This window comes from Colossoma macropomum, unplaced genomic scaffold (assembly GCF_904425465.1).
Source record: "Colossoma macropomum unplaced genomic scaffold, Colossoma_macropomum, whole genome shotgun sequence".
In the NCBI taxonomy this organism is placed as follows: Eukaryota; Metazoa; Chordata; class Actinopteri; order Characiformes; family Serrasalmidae; genus Colossoma; species Colossoma macropomum.
The window spans coordinates 22,804,790-22,818,470 of record NW_023494800.1 but is presented as its reverse complement, the minus strand read 5'-3'; the positions used below and the strand labels follow the sequence as shown (position 1 = coordinate 22,818,470).

Here is a 13,681-nt window from a genome sequence, read left to right as displayed (position 1 = left end):
GGGGAGGAGGGGCGGACAGAAGGCACAAATGTCTTAAAAACACCTCTGGAGCATCGCTTGCTCGTCCCGGGTGTGTTTAATACTCCAGTACTCAGCAGTTTAAGGGTTTCTGCTCAGTGCATGTTCGCTGAAACACAAGCCGCTTCGCTCCCAGGAGGATGCAGACTTTCCTCCAAAGGGTAAACGCTGCCCCGGCGACCCCCTCCCCCTTGTCCGCTGTGGTCTCCCCTCAGCCTCAGCTTCAGCGTGGAGGGGAAGGAGTGTGAATGTGCGAGAAGTGAGGTGAAGTGAAGTGAACTGAAGCGAGCCTGGCAGGAGAAAGGATAGAAGAGAGAGAGGAGAGGGGAGAAAGAGAGAGGGAAGGAAGGAAGGGAGGATTTAAATAAAGCGGGCGACCTGCTCAGCCCTTCGGGTGAGGGAGGGTGACTGTTTTGTGTCTTGCTCGACGACGGAGGGGCCGGGGGGGAGGAGGGCGACGGATAATGAGCTATTCTTGTACCAGCACAGGCAACAGCCAGGACCCATCGAGCTCTAACAAGTCCGGCGGCGGCGTTAATCCCGGCAGTTGCAGCGGCAGCAGCTCTAGCGGCGTTAGCAGCAGCAACAGCAGCAGCAGCGTTAGCAGCAGCAGCGGCGGCGGCGGCAGCGCTAGCCACAGTGTCCGCGGAGGCAAGTCCGACTCGAAACCCGCTTTAGCCGCTTCAGCCGAGGCCATGAAAGTCAAGAAGGGCTGCAACACGACGGACGTGGGGGTCCCCGTTACCACAGAAGAGGAGCTGTTAGCCAACACGATAATAACACCGGAGGACGTGCTGGGGCTGCAGAAGATCACTGAAAGTAAGTCTTTGACGGCGCCAGGTTGGATGCTGTCACCAAAACAACCCAGTTTACACGGTTTGTTGACGTTTTTTATGCAGCACAGAACAGCAGCAGTTGGCGAAACGCCTCCTGAGCACACGAGAGGCGCTTGAACACACCGTGTTTGAGCCTTGACGCTGTTAGGATTGTTTATTTCTCTGTTTCACCGCCTCTCAGATGCTCAGCTGCTCTAACGCTGCCATTAGTGCACATGAATCTGACGATGGCCGTTCAGATTCGGCTGAGTGTAAGCGAGAGTGAGAGCAGTGCTAAAAATAATGAAATGTGTTAAGGAACGATCCCCCTGTCATTCATCCCGCCATCATCTCGATGACGTTCGAGTGCCATGTGTATGTAGTCTGGTGCTTCAAGCACAGACACACACACACACACACCTTGTTATACAACATTGTACAACAGTGCACGAATGCACACTTAGGCTCAGCGGCTGATATTGCAGTTTATTCCTGTGTCTTTTCCTGTTTAAAGGTTTGATCCTGACCTCATGTCGCAGGTGAGAACAGGAGTGTCAGCCGACAGCAAGTCTATTAGTCTAGCAGTAACATGGGAAACATGCTCTATCACTTTTGTGCAGTGCATACCGACACAGAACTGAATCTGAATTCTGTAATAAGTAACCTTCACTGATCACCACCTACCGAATTCATGTGTTTGACGCCTGAGCGGTTTTTAGAGCAGAGTAAATAACGGCGCCTACAGTGGTCTTAAGGATCAGCTGTATTTAGCATTATCAGGTTGTCTAAAGCGCTAAGTATTGTTAGGTAACAGGTGGCAGGCAGGCGCCCCATCACTGTACTTAAAGACGTGCATAAATCCTTATACAACACCTACTCACCATGAGCCTCTAAGCTTTTATCATGTGGAGCCTGAAAATACTGGCCTTCACAATAGTGTTTAAGAATAGGTATATGTGTCAGATATCCTTAATCCGGCCTATTTCTACTGCGCCTCAGTTCTTCCACTCGTTTATTCATATCATTTCTTGCTATAAATAAGAGCACCATGCGCATTCATTTATTCACATTATGTACTATTCCACCCTAATCCATACCTGAGAGTTCAACTTTCCTGTTAGTCACTGTTCCTCTGAAATTTTTTTATCACAAGCATAGATTTTTGCTCAAACCGTGAGTTTTTTTTCCTGGCTTTAGTGTTCAGAGATGTCAGCATTTATTTACAAAAGCATTCATGTTAGTTACGTCTGATAAACGTGTACATGAGTGGCAGAAGATATAATTCTTGTGGAGTAAAAACATGGATTTGAAAATGTTGACCTACATATCATAGTTTGTATGTGGTTACAGCAAGAGGACACAAAATAACATATAATGGTGAAGATGATTGTCCACGTATTGATTGAAGGGCTGAATATACGTTCAGTGTGAGATGGCAATGGTGGGTCTCATCCTTAAAGACTCTGTGGTGTTTTTTGCTGTTTCCTTCTATTGCGCACAGAAGTACATAGCCAGTGTAGGGTGATTAAAATTTACAAACATGAAAACATCCATTCATTTCTGTGATGCAATATACCACTAAAGACAAGACCACACAGGTGTAAGAAATGTATTCTTAAGAAAAAACATTCTATATTAAAAAGATTTTAATCTGATTACAGGAGATAATCTAAATCCTTTCACCAGCAGAACCTGAAATACCCCACTTGGTGTTGGGAAGCTAGCTGACACCTGTAGTGTCTGACCTAGTACTTAATTTTTTAAAGAGCAACTCATATATTCTTGATCACACTAGACTAATTCCTTAAATCTAAGATGCAGTCTTTTATTTTATTCTTATTCAGATTGACCAGCATAGGGGAGCACATTGGTATACCTGTTGCTTGCAGTAAGACATTTGGATTCCAATTAACTTTTTGTTAATAAAGATGGAGTAATGTGAGCTGTGCTTGATGACCCAGTTGAGTATGATTTCTGCAGTTTAGAAACATGAAAACACAGTTTAGAAATGTGAAGTATATGAAGATGATCAGAAAACAAGACCTATGTGATTCAGATAAGTTTGCTACTCTTTCTGCAAGAACATAAACTGCTTAAATGTTTTACATGTATGCAGTGAAACATCTGTATTTTAATTAGCGATAGGTAATATTTTACACCTTAAACATTTCCTAGAGAAGGAAAATGTTATATTTCAAGATTTTTACAAGATTTTAGCTTTCTAAATGAACTATTAACTGAGGCATATAACTGCACTTCTGTGTTTTATTCAGTGTACTGAGGTGTGAATCCCCAGCTAGGCCTGTTTTAATCCCCCAGGCGTGTGTCAGTTTGTAAACCATGGTAACAGCATCTCCTGGTTCAGGTTGGGACCAGAACCCCTCATCACCACGTTCATTAAGGAGTGTGTTTAGGAGCCCTGGGGTGTTGGGTAGACATCCCCACCGCCACAGGTTATAATAATAACAATAATAATCTTTAAAGGGAAATTCTGCTTTTTTTTTTCAAATTATCTACATAATTAAATTGGTGAGATATAAGGCATTTAGATTGTTGTGATGTGGAATAGTGAATTGTAGAGAAACTTATTGACTTTGATTTCTTTACAGTGGTGGTGATGGCAACACAAATGTACCCATTTTGTTTACTATCCCAAACAAGTGACCCTACACTTGTCTTCTGTAATGTTAATGATAAAATAGTGGAAAATCTAAGCAAATATATTTTCTTTGGGCACTGTTTTGCCTTACAGCACCCTCCATGTACTCCTCCACCATGGACTTTAAGAAATGTTTTAGGCCAAAACCTGATCTCACAACTAAAGGACAACAATGTTTCAGGCATCAGGCAGTATATTCATAATCATTTTCATGCAACTCTTTAGATGTTTGGTTCCTATCATCACTACTGTGAACAATTCTTGCTTGTTAAGTTTCACGTCAAACCACTCTAAATGACTGTTTACATCGTAAATATTTAATTATGCAGAAATTTTGAAAAATTGGGGGAATACTTCTTTACTATAAATGTAAAAATTATGCTTAAAGTTAATTTAACAGTCAATTGACTTTATTGGTTCATTTGCTGGTCTTGACACCTTAAATGTGTGTTACAATGACCCTCTCTTTGCTGGCTACTTAGAAGACATAACAAACCTGCTGTCATATTAAATGGATTACAGTGTGGTGAATTTGATTTGTTATAAGTGCCACAATACTTGTATTGCAAAAGCAATCCAAACAACAAACAAACAAACAAAACTAATTCAGCAAAGACAGAAGGATGTAAAAGAGAGAATGCATTGACTATATTAGCCATAAAGAAAAATGATTGACATTAGGCAGTTACTAAGGATACACCGATGTGGCGGTTCTGGGCCGATGCCGATATCTGATACTGATTTTTCATGTATGTATCTGCAGATGCTGATAGATAAATTTCATATAAAATGTAGAAATTGGGATTATTCCTGCTGGATTAGCTTTACTGAGAAATAGAACATTTCTGTAGGGTTGCAAATACAGTAGAATGAATAGAATACAAACATTTTAGTTCAGCAGCCCAGCATCATCATCATCATCTTTCCATTCTTTAGTTAAGATGTCATTGCGATTTCTGCCAAATCTAAACATCTATATGGTGCTGATCAATTTTAAGACAGTTATCTGCTGGTACAGATATGAATGCGATATCATTGTGCATCCCTAGCAGTTCTCCTGAATGGCTTGGTGACTATCACATAAAATCTAAAGAAATATTTCAAGAAGTACAGCGTGTCCTTATCCTTTGCAGAGGAAATGACTTGCTCCCTTTTGTGTTAATATTGAAATGAAACTGTAAATTGAAAAAGATAGGGAGATGAGTTTCATGCTGATCCTTAAAACGCGTAATATCTTTTCTCATATAATAATGCGGTTCAACGTTCTTTTGTGAAGCTAACAAAGATCATTTGTAGCTCAATCTGTCAAGTTCTCTGTGCTGTACTATTACACACTTTAACAGATTGACTGAATTATTTTGCAAATACCGTGTTTTGTCTGGGTGCTAGACTTCAGCACCTTCAGCCCTGAGATCTGGAACCTCTCTGCTACATCATAACGAAACTCTCTTAATCGGCCAGAGCATCTCTGATCTAATCACTGTTATCTATGGTCAGTGCAGTGCTGGCTGCCATATTTGTTTACATGCAGCCCAGCAGATCTGATGGGTCTCTTGATCAGTCTGAAAACCTTCAATGGAAATTGTTTATTATTGGGAATATTATCATCAGAGAGCATTTAAAAAGCTGAAGGGGATGGACATCCACATTATTTTTTAGACCTGTCTCCTCATGGTCACAGTTAGTAGTTTCAAGGTAAAACTTCATTCTGATGTTGTAGAGTAAAATGTCTGTTTATGAAAGAACTTAACTCTTTAATTCTCTCTTCAGTTGATAATAATTAGATGCATATTATTCCAGGAGGAAAAAAGTACGTACTTACAATATTATTTCTTTCCTTTGTGATTCATTTTATTACTATAGTTGAGAGGCTAAATAATGGAGTTCCTTTGATGATAATATTTTTACTGTTGAGTAATTATGAACAGGTTTATAAATCATGTGACAAAAATTATGTTTTTATTATTTTAGCAAAGTAGCTCATGCTAACGTTGAGCTACTTTGCTAAAATCTCTGCATTTTATTAATTTTACTGCATTTATAACCCTTTCCCTGTAACAGGTGGATTTAGTCCCGATTTTTACCTTCGATAAATAATTGTGCCTGCGTCGCCTCAGCAGAAATGTACATGAAACGTATCGACATCAGTGTTAGCCCAAAATTTCCATGTAGGTGCATCCTTAGTCAGGCAAGACAGTCTTCTGCCTGTTTCTTTTTTGTGTCAAAGTCCAGTGCAGGCAGCTGTTCACTATTTCTTATTAGAATTAGAAACAAAACTTTGTTTTTGTCCGAATTATAAAAGATGCCATGTGGAAGTGGGTATATAGGGACACGTGGATAGCCAATCAGAATGCAGCTGACAAAATCCTGATAGTTGCTCTATTTCCTTGTGGAGCTTCTCAGGCTGAGACAAGTGTGTGCTTAATAAAAATACAATGTATATGGACCATTCTACCAATATACTTGGTAAATTGTCTGGACTGCAGTCCCAGAGTAGGAAAAAAAAAACAAAACTGAGTATTCAGGCTGATGATGATAATAAGTAAAATATCATACAAAAAAAACATTTAGAGAGTAATTTCCTTTAGGTGGTGGCTGACCCAAACCCTAACCCCTAAATTTCAACTTGTGAAAATAATACTTTTTATTTTTTTTAATGCTTTTCAAAAAATCCTTTTGATTTCTTTTGATTTAGTTTTACTTTAGATTAGTGAGGTAAATTCATGAGTTTATTTGAAGAACTTTTTCTACAATTAAGTAAACCTTTTTATGTTTTAATAAATATTATGATTGTATGTGTGTACAACTGCTGTGCTTGGTAGTGATGTATGGGCTAGCTTTTTTGAGTTACGCTCAAAGTCAGCTAAAATTGTTCCTGCCAAACATGACCGAATGGAATGTTCAATATTTGTTTAAATAAAGTAAACATAATTGAGAAATAGTGTCAGTCAAAGCAAAATGGTTTGCAATCATTAGATTTCAGAAAGATTATAACAAAAATGCTTAAAAATGTATATATTTTATAATTAAGAAACTAATGTTGTTTTATTAATCTTTATGCTATCTGGGGTAGTAGTATAAATTAATAAGTGAGGTCTAAGCTTAGTACTTATAGAGAGGACAGCCTTTAAACAATGTTATAGTTTTTTCTTGTCTTCTTGAGCCACTGGTCCCCATGACCAGTTAAATAAAACACAATACCAGTATCCTTTCAACTTAGACTGTGCATTCAGGAGTCTAGAAAGGCCAGCATTGGCCACATAATGCAGCCCCTGTGACACCAGACAACAGAGGCCCTGTCACTGTTACATGGAGTCCAGGCCATGGCTCGATAGATAACAAAGCTTTGATGTAATACCCACTCTTCATTGCCAGATTTATATTCAGTCCTCTGTCAGATACTTCTCTGTTTCAATGCTCAGCTGCACTGTAAGCCCAAAAGAGCACTGCTGTCTGTCATATCAGAATTGAGGAACGGTTTATATTGGTGTCTTATCTACTGAATGCACAAAGCTGCGTGTATGGACACCTGCCCAAAGTTCTCCTGCTCCCTTCAGAGTAGCCAGTGGAATTGTGTGTCACTACCAGCCTTTTTTCCTTTTTTCCCCTCTTTTTTATTGCTGTCTTTTATGATGCTTATTTATTTCTCTCTGAAATGTGACCTCATGAATCCACCAATTCCCTCACTCTCGTTTTCACACCGGCCGTATCCTCTGATTAGATGGATTTGCTCCCATGCAAATCACTAAACCAGATTAGAGGAGTTGAGCTCCAGTGGGCTGGAATACCTTCCTGCTCTCTCCTGTCTGTTCTAAACAGACACCATTAATTACTGTCCTCTTTGTTTTACTATAGGCTTTTGTTCGGTCAAGGAGTTCGTCCGAATAGTATTGAGAATGTTGGAACCATCAAAAGGTGTTTTTATGAGATGGCATTAGATGAGAATTGTGTATTAAAAGGTAATTATTTAAATTCACAAAAGTCTTGGTCATCAGAACTGGCTTTTATACTTTGCATTTAAATATGGCTGAGATGTTTGCAGTGTGATCAGAACAAGAGAGCAGCAGAACTCAGTATTTAGGTCTTATATTTAAATAGTGTATGCACAGTACTTGATTTCATACTTTCTGGACACTCTTTTTCCTTGAATCCACTACTGTTATTAGAGATTACATGATCCCACTGACTGATTGGTTTGGCAAGTGATTGAAGATGACAGTCGGTGTGTATTGAAAAACTAGCAAGCTTGGGAGAGAAACCACAAATCCCATGAAATTTTGGATATGTGTAAATATTTTTGATAAAAATGGATGACTCGTAATTTCTTGATGCTGAACTGAGGTTCTTGTAATTGGATTTAAATGTACGATATGTAAATTATCTGATTTTCATATATCTTTTAATGATGAAACTCTTAAACTACACATGTTAAGAGCCTTGGTGCCATCCTGGATAGTACTCTGTCAATGGAAACTCCATTAAATCCCTCACTCGCACTGCTTATTTTCATCTCTGAAATTTTTTGACTTCGCCCATACCTCTGAAAAGCTGTTACAGAGACGTTTGTGCATACATTTGTAACATCTAAGCTTGATTATTGTAACTCTCCTTTGGCTGGATTACCTATTAACTTAACAAATTTCAGCTGCTTCTAAATGCTGCAGCTCGTAACATTACCTGTATTCATGGCTTTGAATGTATTAGCATTTTTTTTCTCTAAAATACATTGTTGCTTGGGCATTTTAATTTAACCCAAGTGATTTTATTTTTATTTAAAATATTAAAGAAACAACTTGCAAGTAAATGCATTGTCTAACACAGCCTCAATGCTTCATTAACCGAGGAAAAAGAATTGACCTGTTCAGAGTTATTAGATATTAAATACTCAGGAAGTGTTATCAATTCACAAATGTTTAAATATATAAATATATATTTAGGTGTGTAAGTGCTTTATGGCCTCTCCTAAATCTAGCAGACATTTTTTCTCTTGCTCCAAACTCACTCAACTCCAAACTCATCTCACACACTTAACGTAGTTCCAGTGTCTGTTACGGGTGTAACAATGCCATGATTTGGTTTAGATCTCGATCCTGGGGTCATGAGTCAATGTTCTCACAATATTTTGAACCAAATTTGAATGTTAAAATAAGATAAATGATAACTGACTGTATTCATGTTTTTGCACAGCTTGCTTAGGAGACTACATTTGGGAGATAGGAGGAGTGTGGGTTGATTAGGACTAGCTGCAATTGCATTCAATGCCTTAATGAACAGAAAGTCTGCTCTTTAAAATGCAAAAGATGCAGTGACATCTTTATGGTGCACGTTGCAGGTTTTTGTACTACTATATCACAATGTCATGATTCATTGTTACATCCTTAGTATTTCTTAATCATATTTTTCTAAATTTATTTAAAGATTTTTGTTCATTTTGCGTACTTTAGATAGATTGCCAGATTTGCTTACCGTGATGGTTCTGCATGCTTTTTCTAAGACCTGCTGTATCAGCTGTCATCAACATTTTCAAGCCACTATCCATTCAGCATTGTCAGGTTGACTGCTAAGCCATTTTGTGACTATATGGTCACCTAACTTATCAATATGGGAATTCTTAAAGGAGAGATTGTCTCCTACTGTCATCCCTCTCCCCAGCAGTGCTGCTAGTTGAATTTCATATTGCACATGGCACAGCTCAGGTTTGATCCTGGCTTTAGGCTGCACCTCTGCTACACAGCCAGTGTTCACTGTCAGTGTAGCTTTTGGAAGCCACCTGTTCTGTTTTTTTTTCCTGCTTGTAAGGTTATATAACACTTTACTTCAGTTCAGTTTCATTTATATAGTGCTTTTTACAATGTGTGTTGTCACAAAGTAGCTTTACAGAGATTTAGGTTCAGATCTCTATTGAATGAGTGACAGTAGAAGCTTAAGTAAGAAACCCAGAAAGGAACCAAGACTCAGAAGAGGAATCATCTGGATCTGGACACAAGTGGAATCAGCACTGGATAGTGGAATTATGATATGAAAATTAAAAGTAGAATGAAACCGAGACAATCAGATCATACAGGGTAAAGGTGGTGAGTTGAGACAGTTTAGAACTTTTATCAGTAGCATTATTTTGTAGTCAATGCAGAATAGAAATGAGGGACAGTGCAGATCAGATTAGATTCTTTACTGTCCTCCAAAGAGAAAATTCGTTTTAACACTTGGTGCCATTTGTACATTGTGTTGGGACATACAGAAATCAGATATTAAATAGACATTTCTTATAGAAAAAGAACAGACATAAGTACAGGCAACCCCACTCATAAAATTCCAAAATAAGGCCTATGTAACAATTACTTTCTATATAAGCATGTAGTGTTCATTTAAAATAGGGCTAATATGGTCAAATCCTAGTTCTATTAAGGACGGGCTGCTTTATTCTGGACTAATTGAGACCTGGTTAGGTGGGTACTGGCACAACCAGGCAGCAGTTATTATAGTGATACAAGTCAAAATATGTTAAAAATCTATCGTGGATCTCTTTAAAGGTTCATATGTGTTCATATTGCAAGCAAATGTTCTGGCAGTCCTAACTTTAACAACCTAACTATAAGAGGAGAACCAGAAAGTATCTCACGCGTGAGAGCGTCCTGAGACATCAGCACCCTCCGGTGCATTAGCAAACCTAAGTGGGCATGTGAGAGATACAGCAGATCACCACCAACATCTCTTGTGTTTGAAACAGGTGTGACAGATTGTAATGGGTTCAGGGCAAGAAGCTATTCCATTAATGCTACCTATGTGTATTAAATGAGAGATTAGATCAAGACATAGACATATATTCAAACTGTTTACTTCTGGCAACTCTTGGACCAAGTAACAGCACTTTTATTTTGCCTGAGTTAAGTAGGAGGAAGTTATTCAACATCCAGTCTTTAATGTCCTTTATGCAATCAACAATCCTAAGTTGGTGTTCATCATTTGGGTTGGCTGACACATAGAGTTGTGTCATCAACATGGCAAAGGAAGCTAATGCCATGTTTACAGATTACTGCACCCATTGATGTCATATGAAATGAAACTAAACTGGCCTATAAATGGCCCTAGAACAGAGTCTTGTGGGACACCATATGTTAGTTTTCTGTGTTGTGAAAACACAGTGTTTATGCTTATGGTAGTCAGTCAGATCTGCACAAAGAAAGTGCCATACTCCTAACTGTAATGAGATTTTCTAGTTTGTGTAGAAGAATATTGTGACATACAGTGTCAAATGCTGCATGGACCTCAAGTAGCACAAGCAAAGAGATTAAGCCCTGGTCAGTATGAGAACATTTTTGAGTAAAATAGTGCAGTCTCTGTACTGTGATTAGGCCTGTTTCCTAACTAAAATATTTCTTGTTTGGGAGTTTTTTTACCTTAAGAAATGTGGGCTCAGCTGTTGAGTTACAACTTTCTCAAAGATGTTAGTGTTAAAGAGAAGATTTTAGACTGGCCTTTAATTGGGCACCTTGCAGGGAGCAATATTAGGTTTACTGATTAACGGTTTCATTAATTTGAGAGTGTTATTTTATTATCGTTGTGTCACCAGGGCTAAAAAAACATTTCCAGTGGTTAACAGTAGCCTGATTATTTCTGATCGATTCTGGTAGATATCTTTGATTAAATTTAAAGGCATTGTATCAAGTATATGAGTGGATGATTCTAAAATGAGAGAAGTGAATCATTCTGCCTAAATGGGGTAAACAATTTCAGCTGATCTACTGATGCGGTCACAGATGAACTGTGTTTGCAGATTAGTTGAGGTTGATGAAGTCAATCCTTAAGACTTTACTGTTACAGGCTGTTGTTGTCTGGGCTTTAAAGGTGTTCTATTTCTAGTTAGTTAGAAAACAGTCTGTTTTTATAGTGTGGGTATGATCAGTACATCATGGGGTCGAGCTGAAAGCCTTCAAGCTCCGGAAGAAAATGGCCAACTGCCAGTAAACAGTGATGGGCACTTTTAAAGTGATAAACTTTTCTCCCTCTCTTCTCAGGAGAAGTATTTAATCTGGGATTGGAAAGTGGGCACATTAGACCAGCCTGGCCTATGAGCGTGTAGAGGCTTCAATAATACTTCAGTGCTGGTTGTTAGGTAGCTAGGACAGACCATTGTGTTTTCATAGGTTAATCAAAGTGTGAATGATCTTTTTAATAATTTAGTTGGTCCTAACATACTTTTGAGAAAAACAACTAATATTACTTGAAGTGTGATAAACACTATGTGGACACCTAACCATCACACTTATATGAGCTTCTGGTACATCCCATTCCAAAACCATGGGCGTTAATACTGCCCCCCTTTGCAGCCTTCCTACAAAGTTAGGAGCATGTGTTTTTTTTTTAAATGTGTTTTTATGCTATCGCATTAACATATACCCTTCACTCAAGCTTAGGGGCTAATCCCAAACCCTGAATAACAGCTCTAGACCATTAGACCACCTCCACCAAGCTTTACTGTTGGCACTGTGCATTCCGGTACGTAGTGCCGTCCTGGCATCCACCAAGCCCAGATTCACCCGACAGTCTGCCAGATAGTGAACTGTAATTCATCACTCCAGAGAACACATTTCTACTGCTCCAGAGTCCAGTGGTGGCATGCTTTACACCACTCCAGTCGATGCTTGGCATTGCACAAAGAGGTCTTAGGCTTGTGTTCAGCTGCTCGGCCATGGAAATCCATTATAGTTTGTAACTCTGTAGTGAGTGATGCCCCAGAGCATAGGTGATTTTACCTGCTTCGGCACTCACACCCTGCTCTGTGAGTTTGTGTGGTCTACCGCATTGTTGCTTCGCTTTTGTTTCACAGTAATAGGTAGCACTTACAGTTGACCAGTGCATGAACTGACTTGCGGCAAAAGTGGCATCCTATGACACTACTGTCACTGAGCTCTACAGTACAACCCATTTTATGCCAAAATCTGTGAAGATTATGGATGTACACCTGTTAGCAATAAGTGTGGCAGAAACATCAAAAATTAAGAGGGGAGTCCACATAATTTTGGTCATATAGTGTAATTAAGTTTGGTTAAATTAGCAAGTTTCATTTAATACCTGTAGTCATTATTTAATCCTTAGGGCAGTATTAAAGTTAGCAGTAAAGCAGCCAGTTGAAGTGAAAATGGCAAGAAGAAAATTCTATACCAGTCATTATCCATCATGGCTTTATTGCTTTATTTGGTTCGTTTAACTGAACACTATTGATGTAGCTTACTTGTCAGAACCACCAAACCTTTAGGCTATTTCCGTACTAGCCAAGACACTGTATGACCTTAAGGCCTCCATCCGATTTCAAATTTCACTATATTATTACCTTGACTGGAATTGCATAAAAAGTGAATCCATTTTAAGGCATATCTTCTTCAGTATTCTAGCATTAACAATTTATCATGTGGGCCAAATTAGTGCAAGAATAGTTTAATGTGAAATGTTGGATTGTTGTGTATGTTTTAGTTTAAGAAGGTTCTGAACCATATTGTGAAGTAAAGAAATTTTGATAAATGAGTAAGCCTTTTTTTTTTTTTTAAGATGTGTCTGCTGTACGTTTGTGGTCTCTCATGTCCTCTCACTTTGGCTTCCTGTTCTTCTTCTATATCTGCACCTCTTAGCTCCAGATGGCTAATCTACCAGCTTACTGTTCTAAAATTGGCTGCAACTCTTTTGCAACCCAGTGTCCTAAGTGCAGACAGATACATCCTTTGGAATACAATAATCTATGATAAATACTATAACGTACATCAGCGCAGAATAATCATACGGATGGAGTAATAGGATTGTAGAGGGAACAATGGACGGCAGAGTATTTTAAGAAACATGCTTTAAAAACAACAGTCTTGTTATGTAGTCAAAACACAGATGTTTCCCTTTAATTAATTCACTTGTAGGACACCATGAGTTTACTAATTGGGGAAAAAAGAACAAACTGTAGGATAAATTAAACATCTTCCATGGAGCAAATTTAAAAGCTTTAAATGATCTGTTTAGTTGCTCACTGTTAACATGAGCATAGCACTGAAAAAGTGTACCAGCTGAAAATTAGATGCTTTAGCTGTGAAGTTCATTTGATTTTGCTGTCTTGGATAAATTGTGACGCGCATGTGGCTATGTTTACAGTTTATAGTGTAGCTTAGAATAATTGTCATGATGAAATTACTGTAAGAATTTACTAGTG

The 13,681-nt window shown here is 38.5% G+C and overlaps 1 protein-coding gene across 1 annotated transcript in view; it reads left to right on the top strand.

The window, feature by feature from the left end:
* Nucleotides 1-222: 222 nt before the first annotated feature.
* The window catches only part of unc119b (unc-119 homolog b (C. elegans)), a 32,073-nt gene continuing 18,614 nt past the window's right edge, over nt 223-13,681 (top strand). The window contains exon 1 of the mRNA XM_036587647.1: nt 223-837. Coding sequence (XP_036443540.1) covers nt 483-837 — 355 coding nt within the window. The 5' untranslated portion in view covers nt 223-482. The remainder of the gene's footprint in view (nt 838-13,681) is intronic.